The sequence below is a fragment of the Suillus fuscotomentosus genome, assembly GCF_016647785.1.
Source record: "Suillus fuscotomentosus strain FC203 chromosome Unknown F5891scaffold_184, whole genome shotgun sequence".
Lineage (NCBI taxonomy): Eukaryota > Fungi > Basidiomycota > Agaricomycetes > Boletales > Suillaceae > Suillus > Suillus fuscotomentosus.
The window spans coordinates 52,193-70,951 of record NW_024539696.1 but is presented as its reverse complement, the minus strand read 5'-3'; the positions used below and the strand labels follow the sequence as shown (position 1 = coordinate 70,951).

Here is an 18,759-nt window from a genome sequence, read left to right as displayed (position 1 = left end):
CGAGTCCATTATCTTGCCAGCTGTGGTGCTTGGCGTCTTGCTAGAATGGAGCTTCCGATGATTTATGAGAATCTGCCAGCGCAACGACCCCCCGGCTGCTGCCGGTCCTTCTGTTTCCTTGTACGTACTCTGGCCTTAATGCTGGGTTCTGACGACCTCCTGGCAGATCACCTTGCACAACGGCATTGTCTTGGACAGTTTATTTAACCGCCGCATCGATTCGTCGATTTCTTGTTCGAGGCCCCTGCCTTCGTTACGACGCCGCCAGGACACTCTTGGATAATTTATTAGGCATTCCTTTGTTCTGTATTCAACCAACCAGATCCCACAGCTGACCCGTGTCTTCATTTTATTTACGAACCGCGGATAAGTTCGAGTTTCAGGGATCAGATCGATCAAAGCTGTGGTGCTGAAGGCGGCCGTGTGGTCAATGTCCATGAATTTTGCCGAAGAATGCAACCGGAACGGACATTGGCAAGTTGCAACAGCTACTAAGTCCGCGTACTTATCGACGGAGAGTCATTTGAATGTGCAGTCTCCCCTAGTCAGACCTATTGTCAATTGAATAAAGATAGGCGTTCCTTCGTATTAGGGCGAAGTCGTCGAAGACAAGTTCGGATATAGAGTGGTTGGATAAAATATATTCTCCAAATCCCGAGATCGCCCTCTGTACAAAGCCATAAGGCAACAACCAAAGGTGGCATATACTCGGATCCTAGAGCGGTATTAATTTTTGCTTGTGCTCGCCGTCTCCCGGATGAAGTTCCGAATCGATCGTAGCTGTGTTATCCGTTGGACGGACCGACGTATGCAGGAGAACCATTCAAGTTGATTCTGATTCTCATGCTCATCAGGGAGTTTGTTGAACCAGTTCAACAAGAATATTCAACGAGTATACGATAGAGCTGCGGAGTTTCAGGCGGCCTCGGAGTGAGTCGCCGACTCCTGGGCTTGAGCGCTGTAATGAAAAATGACCAGTTGTAAAATATCATTAGTAACTGAATTGAGCACGGACCGTGCCACGGGGGCCGTACCTATACTACTAATTTATGGTTGTCGGTGACCAGCTGTAGTCTCGGGAAGCTTCGGAAGGGGTCGGTCGGACACAACGGCGGGGCCAGTGGCCTTGAGGACGATGAGCTACTAGAATGATTAGTGACTTCCACTCTTCTACTTCCAAACTTGCGTCAAGGTTAGACGCTTAAGTATAGCTGGTGCGGCTACTCACCTGGCCGTGACGTTGTGTCCACTATCATTGGTCTGCCAGGTTCATGGCAACCTACTTATGGTAAGCGACCTGTCACGTATTATTATTATTATCACCAACCGTGTCTACCCAATTTGTTCCGTACTCATCGTCCAGCACAGCACAGTGCAGAAGCGTTCTCTGTTTCTATTATCTAGGTATTGTCTAGCATCTCTTGACTATAGAAATGCTATCGAAACGAGTTATCGCTGCTGCTCGCAGTCGTGCATTTTTCGCTAGTAGAGGTGCTCAATACACTGCTGTATCATTGTCGCAAGGATGGTGCGTGTTCTCTGTTTTTTCTTTCTCTTGTTAACATCGCTGACTTGAACGACCGTTTTCTTGTATGTATAGGAAAGTCGCCAACTATATCAGACGCGCACAGTTGCATTCCAAGACCGTAAAGGTCCCACAGATGGCCGAGTCTATTTCCGAGGGCACACTACGATCATGGTCAAAGCAGGTTGGGGATACCGTCGAGGTTGACGAAGAGGTTGCGACCATTGAGACGGATAAGGCGGGTATCAGCTCATTGGCGCCTCTGAAAGCATTAATCCTTCCTCACACCAGATTGACGTCAGTGTCAATGCGCCTACAGCAGGGAAGATTGTGGAGTTGCTTGCAAAGGAGGAAGACACTGTCAGCGTTGGCCAGGACCTCTTCATAATTGCACCTGGCGAAGGCGGTGGTAAGCCCCGTGTAACTTACGTGACATGCTACTTCATCACATTTTCACATGACTCTAGCGTCTGCTGCTCCTGAGGAGCAGAAGACAGATCCTGAAGAACCTAAGGATCAGCAACTGGACAAGACGATACCAGAGCCGCGTGCACCATCAGCTGCTGACAAGCAGAGTGGCGGCATCCCTCCAGAAGCACCCAAAGAGTCCAAGAAGGAGGTGAAGAAGCAGGATTCGAAACCAAAGGAAGACAAGTCGAAAGCACCTCCTCCTGCACCAAAGGCCCCTGGCAATCGGGGCGAGACAAGAGTATGCAGTATTGCTATGCCTGTCTTAGTAATGTTGACGTGCTTCCTTCCTTAGGTTAAGATGAACCGTATGCGCCTGCGCATTGCTGAGCGTTTGAAGGAATCGCAAAACGCTGCCGCTTCACTCACGACCTTCAATGAGATCGACATGTCCTCTCTCATGGAGATGCGGAAGAAGTACAAGGACGAAGTGCTCAAACAACACGATGTCAAGCTCGGCTTCATGAGCGCGTTCGCTCGTGCATGCGCTCTGGCGCTCAAAGAGATTCCTGCTGCAAACGCATCCATCGAGGGCGACGAGATCGTCTACCATGACTTTGTTGACCTGAGTGTCGCTGTCGCGACGCCCAAGGGCTTAGTCACCCCTGTGGTGAGGAATGCTGAGGGCATGGGCTTTGTTGAAATCGAAAAGGAGATTGCTGCTCTTGGAAACAAGGCAAGCACCATATATATCGTATTCTCCTGCAGTTTACTTATTGTTTTCAGGCCAGGGATGGTAAATTGACTCTCGAGGATATGGCAGGAGGCACTTTCACCATGTGAGTTTCATTGATTCTCAATCCATACTAATACTAATTTTGTACGCTTAGTTCCAATGGTGGTGTCTTTGGCTCATTGTATGGAACACCCATCATCAACTTGCCACAATCTGCTGTGCTCGGCATGCACGCGATCAAAGACAAACCTGTCGTTGTGAACGGCCAGATCGTCATCCGACCCATCATGGTCGTCGCCCTCACCTATGACCACAGATTACTCGATGGTCGGGAGGCAGTCACGTTCCTAGGTTAGTACTCTCTCCGTTATTCTATCTCACGTGACCGTTATCTGACGCGTTGGTGCGCCGTTTGTAGTAAAGGTCCGCGACTACATTGAGGATCCTCGGAAGATGCTTCTTGCATTGAGCTGAGCCTTTCCTTGGCAGTTGTTTCATGTTTTTATTTATTTCATTCGTGATGTACCTACATTGAACACCAGGCCATAATTGAACTCATCCACAAGGAATCACTAATATTCCAGCCTCTGGATGAGGCTCTGATAATTTGCAGAAAGTTAAAGAGTGATGTACCTTTGTTTATTGATTCCCTTTCGATTCTGTATTCGCTTGTATTTATTGTCAACGTTGTTGACCACAATACAGCAAGTACTCGGTCACTGAGCTTGCACGAAGCAAACTTAAAAGGGTGTGATGAACGTGGCACTCGAGGGTCACGTGGTCAGGGGTTGGGCAAAACAACTCGTTCGAACATACCTACAACTGTAAACCCTAGAGGACAACCGTTATCCCTGCTAGCTCGTACCGTAGGTGGATTGTTTATCAAGTCTCTACAGCGAGCCTGCCAATTGCAACGAACAGGATTCAAGATGCCAAGTAACGACCATAAAATGTCAAGTACCCGCTCACGAGGTAAGTAACGCGACAATAGACTTGAAACTTGCAAATTGACTTCATGGATATGGTTCACAGGACCCTCTCTCGCTGTGCGATTCTATTTAATTGCATTCAATGCATTATCCGCAGCAGGATGGGCCTATGTCATTTACCTCGCTCTTGCCGTATTCAGAGGTCAACGCGCTTCAAGTTCAGTACACGACTTCTTCAAACCATTTGCTTCATATGTGCCGACTTCAATCGCAACATTGTTGACACCACAGCCTAAAGCAACCAACAATTTCTCCACAACTCTCGCATATTTCTTGCATTCATACATCCCCGCAACATACGAATCCACGTTCTCTGCCCTTGCACCTGTGCAGTCGCTTGCCGCCCTTGAAATATTGCATGTCCTTTTTGGATTTGTGCGGTCCCCGCTCCCAACAACTGTTGTCCAGGTCTCATCGCGTCTCATCTTGGTCTGGGGAATCGTCGAGCGCTTTCCTAATACTCACTCGAGCCCGGTCTATACCACTATGATCCTTGCTTGGGCGCTGACCGAAGTGCCACGCTATGCATACTACGTACTCTCGCTTGCAGGTTCCGGCGTGCCTTCATGGCTGACATGGATGCGCTATTCCACATTTTATGTCCTGTATCCCATTGGCGCAGGAAGCGAGGCTCTAGTCATGTTGAGCACCATTTCAGAGTGGAGCAACGGCAAGTGGGCAGCGTGGAGCACCGAGGACTGGGTCAAGGCAGGTTTGGTAGCAATTTGGGTGCCTGGTAAGTTGTGCATGTTATTTTGCATTTGGTCGCTGACTCCTGGTTCTCGTAGGACTGTGGGTGATGTATTCCCATATGATGCGCATGCGCCGCAAGGTGCTTGGTGTTGGTAAGGGTCAGAAGTTGGGAGCAAAGCCCAAAGATAGGCTCAAGGCGGAGTGAGAGGTGCCATGGATACAAATTGTCACTAACTATTCGCAATGCCCTGGAACCACTTACCTTACGATATTGTCACACCTAGAATCATCCCCCACTACTTGTGTAGTGCAACCCAGTATGTGCAATTCATCTAGGGTGGGCTGGATATATTGCGTTGTACTCGCAGACCCGTACAGGTATATAGAGAATTGTGTAGGCGAAGTGGTTCGGTTTTATCAAAACTCGCTTAAAGTTCTGGCTAACGAGTTAGCGGCAGCAGCAGCACATTTCCTGTCATACAACCAATGTATGGCTTCGGCCAAATGCAGTGTTGTCTTGACCTTTTTTTACATTCTGATCTGGGCTGGAAGGTCAGCTCAGGCTGATATGTTAGTGAAGCGCTATTCAATTCTGTGGCAGTGGCAAGTTACCTGTTATCTGATCCGACTAACTCATTGATATGAATCTTACCTGCCCAATGTCTGGCTTCAGTGAAATACGGTGTTGCCACTACCCTTTCTTTCAATGCAGGTGTTTAATCTGGGCTGGCGGCTCAGCTCAGGTCGCCATGTTACTGGAGCACACTGCTAGTCCGGATTGAAATTTTATGCTAATGAATTTAAAAGACTTGCTTCACCTTCAGTTCCATCGGGGTTTCTTCATCCTTTACTTTCTCCACTACCATGCTTCCCCGCTTCCCCATTTCCTTTCTCTTCCCGACTGTAGGCGTGTTGGGCTCTCCCGTGTATGACATGATGCTTTATCCTCCAATGTACATGCGGGATCCCTTTGGAACGTTCAACCACACCCAGGACTTGATCACCTCGACCGTCGTCCCAGTCTTCGATGTCCAGCCTGTGGTGAGCTTCTGTCTCATAAACCTTTCTATGAGACTAACTTGTATACCCAGATGGCCGAGATAGAAGCCCTCCAAATAAAATACCAGAACGCTCTTGATTTTTTGACCGGCAGGAACCTCGTGGCGCTACCAGATGCACTGTCAGACCCTGGGCTCGATGCGCTGTCAGACGCGGCGTTCACCGACACGACAAGCGACCTATCCGGTTTTGTGTTATTCGGATCAACCACAATATCGCAGCAGGCAAACATGAGCTTTTCTGCGATGGATGCCGCTGCTCAAAGTGCGACTGACCCCCTGACGGATGAGATACAGAGGGCCATCCATGTCCCGTTCTACGGCCCACTTGAATTTGGGAAGAAGTCACAACAGCTTTCAGTGGCCTTTGACACATGTTCTGCAGATCTCTGGATTCCTGTGGGCTGCGGCGATTGCGGGACCCCACAATATAACGCCGCTGCGAGTTCAACCTACAGGACTACAGGGAATGTGTTCAATGTGAATTATGTGCGTCTCCCTCCCGCTATCTCGGTGCTGGGTTGATGTTGTCGGGCAGGAGGGCTTCAGCTATGCGGAAGGAACTCTTGCGTACGATACGATCGGCATGGGCGGCTTAAAGGTCAACAGCCAATATTTTGGTGCTGTCACTGATGTGTCGAGTAACTTCGATTCCGACCGGATCTCTGGGTGTCTCGGGCTCGGTTTCAGCTCCATCGCAACGTCAGGGAAGCCAACGTTCTTCGAGAACCTAATCATGCAGGAAAAGATCGAAGCACCATTCTTCTCTGTGCATTTAACGAGAGGAAAGGCAAGCGGGTCGAAGGTACGTGGCGTACTATCGTTCATATAACCGTAATCGAGAAGAATTTTTTTAGATAACTCTGGGTGGTTACGACATGTCCAAGGCGGTAGGACCTCTGACATGGGTCTCAGTTATTTCCAAGGTTGATCTTCCCGCGCCTTGAATCACCCTGTCTAACTGGTTTTTATTGGCAGACATACTGGACAGTGCATTTCGACGGAGCTGTTGTCGAAGGGAACTACGTCTCTGGTAACGTCGATGCGGTAAGGTTCAACTCATCAGCCGGGAATTCACTCAGGCTCACCTCATTTCATATGAACAGGTGATTGACACAGGTTCTAGTTTTATATACGTTTCACAGACATTGGCAAATCTGATCTACGCCAATGTCAGTCTCTCGCTATTTGCTTCCCTCGCCACCTTGCTGATAAGTCGTAGATACTCGGGGCTGGGCCCGCAGCGAACTACAGCTCCGGCTTCTTCTCCTTCCCGTGCGACTCCAACCCCACGATTTCATTCTCGCTTGGTGGGCACGACTTCGGAATCAATATCCAGGACTTTAAGCTCGGACAAGATGGGTATGGGTCAACGTAAGTCAGCGTATCGTCATGTAATGTACGTCGCCTGAACCAGCGCAGAAACTGCATTGGTGGGATCATTGGCCTGGACGATGCATTCATGGAAGGAATTGTCATTATTGGTGAGTTATTTGGGTATTCGGCTCGTTTTCTTGGATGTTTTGCTGATGAGTCGCGTGCTGCAGGGCATGCATTTATGAGATCATGTGAGTAGTGCCTTATCGCATGGCATTTTAACCTGGAACGTTCGTGACTGATTGTCTAGGGTACTCGGTATTTGACTACTCGCACGGGGCGCGGGTGGGTTTCGCGCCCAGCATCAATAATGCACAGTAAAATATTTTGTATGATTGATACCCATGGTTATATAACTTTGGTTTAGAAGAGATGATAGTAAGTATTATTCCTTCGACAGAAATCCGGAGTACACCAGCTGTCTGAGTGTTTGAAAGGGATGCATTAATGCCAGTTTCTTGGGAATGCACCACCCATACAGCTAGCTGCCCAGTCAAAGGCTACTCCAGGTTCAGCCACATATATGCGGTGACAATACATAGGTATACATGACATTATGGTCAATCAATACAAGACTCTTATATTGTCAGCAGTGTAATACATTCAGAATCATATTTTTTTAAATAATTATGGCATTGGTTGCTAATAGCCTACTACAATGCCATTGATTAAATTACAGACAACTTGTCAACAGAACCTCCTCTTGACAATCTGCATGCCTCCAGAACACACAGAATGTGCTCTCATTCATCTTGGAAACTGGAGTTCACTTGGCTTTGTAAAGGCTAAGGACATTACAGCTATTAATGTACTACCTGAGGCTGTAGGTGATAGTGATGGACAGGTCTGGTTCAGTCTGGTTCTCTAGGAAATCCAGAGAACCATGGACCGGACCATCAGTTCAGTTCTCTCAGTGAGCAGAACCGTGGACCAGACCATCAGTTCAGTCCAATAATGGTCTAGTTCTGGTTCAGCAAGGGTTCGAACCAAGAACCAGACCCAAAAAATTGCTGTCTGCAAAGGAAGGGCTTCAGAGGGTGTGAATTGATTTCGTGCACCCCAGATCTACATACCACATTAGCATCGTAAATGTAGACACCATCATGAAATGTCTGTGACAAACGCACCTTTATCGTGGCCATTTGTAACTTGTGTATTGTACCTGGTATGCCGTCCTGGAGCCGATCCTCGACAGCTGTTGCCCCAACTTCTGGTGCCAGGGTGTCGTGTGGTGGTACGAATGCATATCCTGTAGCTAGTGATGGCCCTGGCTTGGCCTGGCCTAAGCTGTGGCCTGAGCATGCAAACAGGTAGGCAAATGACTTAATGATTTATGAGTAGATAAAACAATAAGATGATAACAGTGTGTGATGAGCCACATACCTGAACCTCCAATATCATATCCTACCATTCGCAGACTTCATCATTGTGACTTGTGAGTGATGAGATGGGCGAGAAGGTGGCTGTTTGAGCCACCATCTGTGGTGATATGTTGTCATTGATGGTTTTGCTTGGATGATGAGGATGAAGGTAGCTGGGTGGCGAGGATGGAGAGGGCATATGTCAGCAAATGCTAATGTGGCTTGAACATATGTGGAGGACACTGGAACATGCCAGAACAGTGGAAGGAGTGGAAAGAGGGATGAGACGGCAAGAATGAGAGGGCATGAGTGGTGGTATGCACAAGAGTAATCATAAGTTAATAAAAATAATCAGTTAGCATGATGAAGTAGCATAAAAACATACAATACACGTGCCTTTGCAACTGAGAGAAAGAGATCCCCACTCAAAAGTCTACTTCATCCCCATCCAGAGTCGACTCTACATGCGCACACTGCAAATGTACCTTGTGCAGACTGGAGGTAGCTGGGTGAGTCCTAACGACAGAACTAACATAATCAAACATACCCTAAACCCGATCTTCATCAATCGTTGCACTCTTCACCAAATGGCATACTGTAGAGATTCACACATCCAATGAATCGAAGCTATTTGGTGTGACCGTCACACAAATTTGAAGTCATTGGTGTGCTTTCTGTCGAGGTTTCTAAATTCCCACTTTCCCACATCACATAAGCTGCATCACACAGTGTGTCACGAGCGTAGCCACACTGCGGCTGGCCCATGTAAGTCTGGAGATTGAAATTTTCATACCATCCCTTATTACTTGACAATTGGTTTGAGAATTCTGCAAGTCCTCGAACCGTGGACCGGACCGATGGTTTGGTTCTCCCTATTGCCCAAACTTTGAACCAGACTTTGGTCAGGTTTGAAACGGTTCGGGTTTGAACCGTGATTCAGGACCGGACCTGGCCATCACTAGTAGGTGATGATGAGGGACTCAAAGATGAGTGGGATGCCATAGAGTAGCTTTTTGTTCACTGTACTAGTAGCAGCCATGATTTTTGCACTGTCATTGTATACCCATGGGTAACCTGTTGTAGGTGCGGGAATGGGTCTACCTAAGAGTTTGAAGTACTGACTTTAGTGATGAGAGCTTTTGGGCAGACATTAGACAGAGCTAGATAGAATTTAATATCTCAGTCTTGAGGTAGAGGACTCATGTATGTACCTAGACAGAATTTAATCTAAATGGACTTGTTAGCTCATAATGTAAAACAATGGTATAGGTGCACTCACATCTCAGTCTTGAGGTAAAGGACTGAGATGTTTTGACGTAGGTACTGCAGACTTTATTGTATGGATAGAGTAGGAAAGAAAATATTAGTTTGAAACAAAACATTTGGGATGAGGCTTGGCTGACATTACTCTGTGCTTGTACCTGTTCCTTCATCTTCTGATACTCTCAGATTCTTGGACTCCAACACTGACCCATGAAAGAACTCATACCCTTGGCACAGGTATGGATTTTTGTGGGTACAGGTAGGGGTATAGTTGGAAATACCTCTGGGTTACCTGTGAAGAATACTAGTCATCATTCATGAGGAGTAGAAAGACAATGAAAGAGACTAGTAGTGTGAGCTGTAGAGATGACCAAGCCTAAAGAGTAAGATCACAGATACATTCTGGCCATCATACTACAGAACTAAATTGAGTTCTGTCAAGAGCCTTGGGGCCTGAGCTCACTGGGACCAAGTTATTATATCACAGATAGTGCACTACCTATATACCAAATGCTGACTATGCTAACCTGAACTTACTTAGCACATACCCCCCACTCAATATACCACTGACTTGCAAGGGCTGCATGTGCTCTACACACATATGTGTATTCTACCTGTTGGAGTATCATATCAGAGTTTTGTAGTCTAAAGATATGTTTAGTGTGCTCAGAGGGTGCTCTAGCATGTATTTAGATTTACTGTTATATAGTGGCTCAAAAAAGTGTTTCAAAGTTTGTAACTTTTCATGTAATTGCTTTATTATGAGCCAGGGTGTGGGAATATGACTAAGCTATAGAGAGATGTCATATTGGTATACTTCTCTCGAAAACAACACCGTCCGCATGCGGGCGTGACGCTTCGGCGAATGCCGTTTCGTCGATGACGTGAGCATTGGAACGTCTTTCTTGCTTTCTTGCTTCGATCGCAATGGCACAGACCCCCGGAACCGCCGTTTTCTCGTCCCGTCCCCTGATCCCCGTCCTGCGCAATCAAGCTGATCTGCACCTGTGCTTCTTTTCCCCCCGCAGATCTCAATCCCTCCAATCCCTCTCGCTGTCGCGCGTGGACTCTTGTCTGCCTTGCCGAACGAGTCGTCCTCGTCCTCGTCTACGAGCCCCTCTGCCAACCCAGGAGGCAGCCTGCACGTGGGCGGAGCCCTAGCCCTTGCCGCCATATTCCTCTCATTCCTCTTCCTCTTGGTCACCTATCACTGGTGGAGGCCGACCATCCCCATCGATTCTTTTTGTGGCTGTCTTCCGGTCCCCCGCCGCCGACGGTGCAGGTCAAACGACTGCGCCAACATCGTCAGGATGACCTCGCTCGGTCATGCTGCCACTGCCACTCTCTCCACTCACCTCGTTACTGCTGCCACGGATGGCTCTGTTGCTGACCGTGACTCGTTCTGGAGCGCCGATGCTGGCGAAGTCGAGCACGTCGAGTCTGCTGACACGCACAGCGGAGGCCGAGGAGTCCAGGACTCACCTAATGCAGACCAGGCCCTCCCTTTCCCACTCCGATTTCGACCAGACGGAGAGCCCGAGGTCCAGTACATCTCCATGTGAGTCGCTCGTCTCTTTCGCCTTCTTCCCTCATGGCTGACTCGGATGAATGCCGCCCATGGTAAGCTCCAACATGACTGTCAAAGCACTGAAGAAACTGTGCCACGAGCTTGGGCTCCCTTCCACTGGCACCAAGTCTGTCCTTCGCGAGCGGCTGGAAGTTTTCAGTGGAGACCGAGATTTGTGGGATAGGTATGTGAATCTTCCCAAACATAACCCTAGTCACGCTCACCTGCTATTTCCCTTTCAAAGGCTCCGGCCGGGGGCTCACAAACCTCACAAAGGCCCACGCATGTGCTCGATGAGCAAGCCCAAGGCCAGCCGCCCCAAGCAATCCGCGCAGCGTCGCGAGCAGTTGCTTGGTGTGACAGTTGCACCAAGCACTTCGGGCACCAGCGTCAATCGGTCCAAGGACACGCGAACGGCACCAGAAATCAGGGCGCTGCTACCTTGGGTGAGTGCCTTCGTGAGAGATGATATGACACCGCTGAACTGATATGCTGGTGGGCAGGCTGATGCCATCACCAGCGCGTACCCATATGAGCCGACGGATGGTATGCCGATGCCAGCAAGTTCTCCAGACCCACCCAGCCACAGCACACCCAGCGTACTGCACCCTTCCGCTACTTCGGATGCCATCGTCCAGGACGTGGGCACGAGGCTCATCGAAATCGTTCAAGGTGCCCTCCAGCCAAGCGCGGCTGGCTTGATGCCGTCTGTTAGGCCCCAGGCAGCTGACATAGCAGACACGGTAAGTAGTGATTCCCCCCACAATCAATCTGTTTAAACTGACTCGGCAGCATGTTTCAAACAGGGTGCAATCAGCGCAGCTACAACTGCCTGCCAACAACCTCCTTCGATGGTGGAATCGGGCAGCTCGAACAAGCTGCATGTTCTCAACCTCGGGGATGGCACCATTCTCCAACTGGTGGATGACGACATCCCAGATCCCCCCGCTGTCAGCTTCGCCAATGATATCCTGCGTCTCAATGCAATGTGGGATGACAATACGGTGCACTGGTTGAACGAGTCCATCATCACCATCCAAGGCCACCCCATCGCTGTCAAGTACTGGCCATTGCTCTACCGCTATGGCCCCAATCAGCAATGGAAGGGCACGAAAAGCAAGTGGACTGACTGGCGGGTAAGTGCCTCCGCTATCACAGCTTCCCTTACAGATCTGATCCTCCTCCTGGTTGTGCAGGATGTCGTCGAACGCTACCGGCAGGGCACCCCAGATCACTTCTGGGCTGACTTCAAGACTGACAGTGGTGAGCGGATGAAATTCACTGCCATTGTCCAGAAACTCCGTGATGAGCGCAAGGCAGAACATACCGCATTGGTGGAGCGTGCTCACCGAGAATTCCATGCCGAGTTCGACGACCTTTTCACTTACCGGCGAGGAGGAGAGGGGCATGTGATGACGAAGCCGTCTGCCATCGCGAGGAAATACATTGAGTTGACGACTGGACTTGTGGTGGACGACTGACAATGGACAGTAACTAGCAGTAATACCATAGCTCTCCTGTGAATGACACCTGATGCTACACCTTCTGTTGACTTGGAGGCCCGGAGGGCTCATGCTTAAGCCTTGTTTGCGTGTGTATTTGTTTGAAAACATTGAGGAAAAAAGGGGCCACAATTCACATAAGGGGCTTTCAGTGTATCTTGCCACCTCCCACATCAACCATAACTACATTGAACACCAGACTCGTTCACAAGGTAGGCCTCATTTCATGAGGGTACCACCATACTGATGGATCGGCATAGCGTCCACCATGTCAGCACCAGTCAACAACAATTACACTAAAGTGATGGGCCAGGGTGATGCGAGTCCGGAGCCTGAACTTATGATGGATGCTGAGATACATGACAGCGATGTCAGACACTTTGCCCAGCTTGGCTTCGCGCTATCCGTCAAGACCCTTGCAAAACAACATGGATTTCATGAAAATACTGTCCGGAACATTTACATGCAACTGAATGACTACGCGGAGGCAATGGAAGTCATCGAGGAGATGCGGGATGCTGCAGAGGAACAGGCTGTGGTTGCGATACTGAAAAGAAAGGAGGAGGACATCAAAGAGGAGGAGGATGTCAAAGAGGAGGAGGAGTAAATGTTCAAAATCTTCGAGACAAGTACTAGTAGTATCTATGTTAACCCGCTGCGCTCCAAGTCCTGGTAAATAGCACACCGCGACCGATGGTAACCGACAGTGATGAAAGTGTATATGTTAGTGGTGTCATCAAGACGAGCAAAAGTGAGTGTATAAGTGGCAGGAAGAAAAATGCAACAAAAACCACAATGCACTCAATGAGCCGCCTTCACCAGACAGCTGGTGAAGCGAACGCGAACATCTTGTGCTTTGATGGTGGTGGTACTGGTACTGGCTCGTGTTTTGGGATACCTGGTGAAGACGAAGCTGAAACGATGCGAGCCATACAATCCTCCATACCTGGGAGCGTTGGAGGAGATGCCGTTGATGCTGGAGACGTCGATGTTGAATAACTTGGGTCCTTGACCTACGAAATCCTTCTTGACCATGTCCTCGCTCCCAGATACTGACACATCTCGCGCTCCATCTGGTTAATTTCGCGCAATTGGAACTGATGAGGGAAGAATGTAAGTTGGGTAAGGTCCTTGACCTACGAAATCCTTCTTGACCATGTCCTCGCTCTAGATACTGACACATCTCGCGCTGCATCTGGTTAATTTCGTGCAATTGGAACATGCTGATGCAAAATCGGTGTACATACCCTCTTTGCGGCTGATGAGAATGTAAGACCCACGCGGAGCAAAGACAATGAGGATGGAGTGAGTAGGTCTTGGAGTGAATATTCTCCATCGTGATTCGGAAGCTGTAGAAGCACCGGGCCTCAGCAGCCTGGACTAGAAACATTCAACGAGGTTTTCATTGGCAAAAAGCAAGGCAAAAAGAAAGAAAGAAAAAGTAATGTAGTACAGACGGAGCTCAAACTCAGCCACAAGAACAGCATCGCCCACACTGGGAGCACTTCACCATCAGCTGTCTATTGGGGTTCAGAAATTGCTCCCTTGGCTCAGTAGGATCATCATTCGAAGAAATGAGATACTTCACGATTGTCATGTTCGTAAATTCCACGCTCCACCCTCCCCACTCACAGATTCTCCACAGAGACCAGCGCTTCTCGACATGCAAAAACTGGCACCCCCCCCTCCGGAATGAATGTGTGCCGTATGGAGTAGGGTCAATGTCGACATCAAGTAGATTGTTCCGAAAAAGCTCCAGAAATTGCTCGGAGGACTGACGAGTCAAGCATGAGTCCTAGTTAGGCTGTCTGAAAATTGACGTACCATGGGACTGTTGGCCTCTGTAATTCGGTCGCCCGAAGCAATCTTTCAAAAGAGGTAGCCCGTCGTGATTTTTGATTCCTTCAACCAGGCAGCGAGTGCTCTCACTGGGCAGAGGTGTGCCTCGGACGACGAAAAGGGCCAGAGGTGAAATGGCTTGATGTCTAGGCAAGTGGGCACATGCATGGGTCAATGTCTGATTAGTTCGCAGCGGAGGGTGGAGTCACGTACGTACCGCCGTTTTGATGAGTTTTGCGAAAGGGAAGGTGTAGCGCTACCTGGGTGTCATGCACACGAAGATCGTGCACCTGGATCTTCAGAACCTCGTCGAAACGAAGCATGCATATGAATGCTACAGTGTAGGCAGCTGACAGAAGCCGCCGTACACGTCCACCACCCCATCGACTCGGGTCATTCCCAGAACTGCCGCGCACACGCTCACCAGGTTGGTAGGCACGGATGGTCCAATTTTCAGGGCGGTGGTTGTAATGATACAGCTTTAGCAATATCTCCTGCCAATGTCCCCAATCAGTCCTTTTCAGAGCTGGGAGCATCCAAAAACTCACTGAGGTGATGGCCCGCGCACTGTTTGCAGCCTCGCCCGCTTGCACCTATGAAGAAGATGAGGATAATCATGGGGTCGGAGAGAGAAGAAACCTTACCTTGCGCCTGCGGAGCGAGCACATATAGGATGATACCTCAATGGAAATGGAAGGGTTTCCGACCATCAGCCCACCCCCAATATCCGACTCGTGCCATGTCAGATTGCCCAGACCATTGAGCCTCCCAAACGCGTACATCATGGACGCCCGCATCTTCTGTGCATGGCCATAGGTGCCCTGCTCGACATGAGATAGCTTGGGTGTGCCATCGAGGTTGATTGAGTCGCACCTGCCACAGCGACACGTTGGCTGTCATCAGTAATTGGTGGTACCAGGCAGAACCTGCCACTCACATGTTCATTATCCATGCCACAATCAACCACGGCGTATCACGCCGTGGCTTTTTGCTGAAAAAATCCTCGCTCGGCCCCAAGAGATGGAGGCCTCTGAGAAAGGACACACACGAGTTCATAAGCCTGTTGAGGATGAGTGCCACCTTGCCCATCAACAGAAAGAAGCTCGCGCACCTCTTATATTCGGCATTGGTGCCCTCCGTGACACCCTTGGAGGCCTCCATCAGGGTGGACTGCAGTGTTGTATCAATCGAGCCGGCGCCAGCTGCGTGACGGGACTCTGAGGTAGTGGATATGCCGTTCATGTTGCTCTCGCCTGGTTCAACGAGAATAGTCTCCTGTTCGGCAGTGAAGTCCTTGGTGATATCGTCCATCTCAGGACTGCTGACAGCAGAAGGCACAAGCAGGCCACACAGACCTGGGAAGCTCTGAACAGCGTCGACGACAGTTGTCATTGTTGGTGGTCGACGTCTGAGTCCAAGAGTGCTGAGACCCCTCTGTTGCCAAGCCAATTTGCAATTCGGCGGGTCTCTGTGAATACAAACAATCAGCATGTGCGCGAGAGGTAGGAAAGATGCCTCACGCTTGACATAACAGAGTGAAATTGAATAAGACAGCTGGACCGTCCTATGACTCACATGTGAACGTCTTAGCGCCCGCGAGGACCGTCTTTTTCGCGTCCGGCAAGCTCTGCTTTCCCTCATCCCCCCTGGGCTTTGCAGGCAGTTCTGATCGCCCACCAGAGGTTTCTTTGGCGAAAAAAGACGGTCTTACCTGCGTGACATCGTGAGCCTAAGTCTTCCGAGAACAAGTGACTCACCAGAACAGCCCAATGGCACTCGATTGTCGTCGCATCACAATCGGCAGCACTCTGCAAGTTGTTCACCCCTGACAATACACATTTGAAGTTAGGTGCATGGCGAGCCTAAGATCGAAGCATTACTCACTGTTGCGGTTGGTCACCAAATTGTCCTGACGGCTCCCGCAGCGGATCCGATCAGAGAGGCGTTGCCCTCTCACGAGATCTGCAGAGAAGCTCCAACTTCGGGGGGAGCAGAAAGAAAGGAAGGGGGGTTGACGGCACACTCGCGCAACCATATAACAGTGGGGACTCACCCTCCAAGAGCATTGCTCCTCTTTCCCCACCGTCTCAAAATCCACACAAACCGACCACACAGTCCTTTACTACATCCATTAGCAAAGCCCGATGCCTTCGGTGAGTGAAACAACACAAACTTAACCTAGTACGATCCTCAATTTCCGCCCCTTGCCATTCCGTGATGCGTGGCGCGTCAGTTTCAATTCTCTTGGCCTGGGAGGTCCTCTCTTCTATCGAGTTGTTTGTCGGTTGGGTTGCCAGGGCTGCCAGAGAGGGCTCTGCAAAAGCGAGCGAGCAACGGTTGACTCGGGACGGAGGGAGGATCAGATCTTTAGAGTGTCTGGAGTCCTTATGAGCTGACGGCTCGATATGTTATGTTATGGGGAGGATAGAGGAGATGGCGGTCACGAACGTCACGTCGTGACCGTTCGTGACCCGACTGTCGTTTTTCCCGTTTGAAACCATACTTCTCAGTCTCATTTATGTTCCCTATAGCATGGGAAGCTGATGTCATCATGTAACAATATGGCTATTTTAATTTGGTGACTCATTGAGATACTTTTTTGACTTTTAGTTTGATCAATACAATCTCTATAATTATGATACTTTGTGTGACCTCCTATTGCTCTAATTGCTTCTGCCACTCTTCGAGATATGTTATTTATCAATTCTGAACATTTCTTCTTAGTACTCCTTTCTCACTCTGCTGTAGCTCTATCCTATAGCTGAAATAGCCCCTATGATGAATTTTGATGGGCTGCAACCAATTTCTTAAATATTTTCCAGAGACATTCAATAGGTCTAAGGTCCAGGGACTGTACTAGACATGATGAAACATTGATATCATAGTCTTCAAGTTGTTGATGGTTAACTTTAAGATATACTTAGAATCATTATCTTATTACAAGATAGTATCTTCCTCATCAATCCATAATTCCTATGTCCTTCTTAGTAGACTCTTATCTAAAATAGAGATGTACCACTCTGTATTCATTCTGTCCTTCACTACACAGAGAATATATACTCTATTCCATCTCATACAGCCCTATACCTCTATGTTTGCTACCCCACACTTAAGAGTTTACATGTTTTTCTTTTTTTTAGTGGTTCAACTATCTTTCTATAGATGTATTCCCAGCCATCTGACCTTATCATATTTACTTTTGTCTTATTTTAAAAGATAATCCTCTTCCAGTCCTCTTTCAGTCCAATATTGGTGCTTTAAAGCTAAAGTTCATTTCCTCTTTCTAAAGGCTAGAGATGAAGGATCTTCTTCTTCTTGATTATAACTTTAATATTTACTGCCTTGAAAGTATTATTAATAGTTTGAGTGGAAACAGTGCTGGAGATGATAGAATTGATGAATTGGGTGGCCTTAGTAGCATTAGCAGCCTGTCCAGTTAGAATATGGTGAATGTGAGACCTTTAGTCATATGAAATGAACTTTCAATTTAGTCAAAAACAGCTCAAAGATCATGATATTAGTGTTCTATCATGTCTAGTACAGTCCCTGGACCTTAGACCTATTGAATGTCTCTGGAAAATATTTAAGAAATTGGTTGCAGCCTATCAAAATTCATCATAGAGGCTATTTCAGCTATAGGATAGAGCTACAGCAGAGTGAGAAAGGAGTACTAAGAAGAAATATTCAAAATTGATAGATAACATATCTTGAAGAGTGGCAGAAGCAATTAGAGCAATAGGAGGTCACACAAAGTATCATAATTATAGAGATTGTATTGATCAAACTAAAAGTCAAAAAAGTATCTCAATGAGTCACCAAATTAAAATAGCCATATTGTTACATGATGACATCAGCTTCCCATGCTATAGGGAACATAAATGAGACTGAGAAGTATACCAATATGACATCTCTCTATAGCTTAGTCATATTCCCACACCCTGGCTCATAATAAAGCAATTACATGAAAAGTTACAAACTTTGAAATACTTTTTTGAGCCACTGTATCTGAATGATGAAGATTGTTGGTTACTGATGCAGGAGCTTGCTGATGCAAAAGTGGGAGGCAGAAATGTGAAAGTTAGGAGAGAAGTAGGCTGGTATCATATCCTGCATTCTGGACCTAGACTGATTATGCAATCATCTTCAGATCTCCAGATCTGACCAACTTCTGTCTTCTGTATCTTTTCTCTTTTGTACATCCCTTTTTAGTTAGCCCCTGTTTCTGGTCATCTGGTGTAGAGACTCATATCTTTGTAGCCTCATAGAGGCCATATCTATGATGTGTTTTAAGGTGCAGTCTGATGCACAACTCATAATAAACACCTTTCCAATTATTTCCTACATAAAGCACAACTCTTCCATGCTAAGTGTAAAGTGTGTGCTACTTTCCTTTGGATAGGCCAACCTCAAAGTATCACATTCTTGTGTGTGTGTTTAGTGC

General features: G+C 48.1%; 3 protein-coding genes across 3 annotated transcripts; 2 read left to right on the top strand and 1 right to left on the bottom strand.

Annotated features, from left to right (window-relative positions):
* Positions 1 to 11,042: 11,042 nt before the first annotated feature.
* Positions 11,043 to 12,458, top strand: F5891DRAFT_987886 (uncharacterized protein; the record flags this gene model as incomplete). The annotated part of the gene is made up of 5 exons (XM_041377960.1): positions 11,043 to 11,161; positions 11,222 to 11,423; positions 11,481 to 11,720; positions 11,784 to 12,113; positions 12,174 to 12,458. 5 exons carry the CDS (start codon positions 11,043 to 11,045, stop codon positions 12,456 to 12,458), a joined length of 1,176 nt encoding a protein of 391 aa, XP_041217101.1.
* A 289-nt stretch (positions 12,459 to 12,747) lies between these two features.
* Positions 12,748 to 13,086, top strand: F5891DRAFT_1199347 (uncharacterized protein; the record flags this gene model as incomplete). The annotated part of the gene is made up of 1 exon (XM_041368746.1): positions 12,748 to 13,086. The coding sequence occupies one exon, from the start codon at positions 12,748 to 12,750 to the stop codon at positions 13,084 to 13,086; it is 339 nt and encodes a 112-aa protein (XP_041217100.1).
* Positions 13,087 to 13,203: 117 nt separating this feature from the next.
* F5891DRAFT_1218351 (uncharacterized protein) lies at positions 13,204 to 16,353 on the bottom strand (the record flags this gene model as incomplete). The annotated part of the gene is made up of 14 exons (XM_041369358.1): positions 13,204 to 13,552; positions 13,620 to 13,674; positions 13,727 to 13,828; positions 13,990 to 14,253; positions 14,304 to 14,345; positions 14,409 to 14,464; positions 14,536 to 14,812; positions 14,867 to 14,911; positions 14,963 to 15,191; positions 15,430 to 15,786; positions 15,839 to 15,882; positions 15,922 to 16,029; positions 16,076 to 16,143; positions 16,203 to 16,353. The coding sequence occupies 14 exons, from the start codon at positions 16,351 to 16,353 to the stop codon at positions 13,281 to 13,283; spliced, it is 2,070 nt and encodes a 689-aa protein (XP_041217099.1). The 3' UTR covers positions 13,204 to 13,280.
* Between the last annotated feature and the right edge of the window lie 2,406 nt (positions 16,354 to 18,759).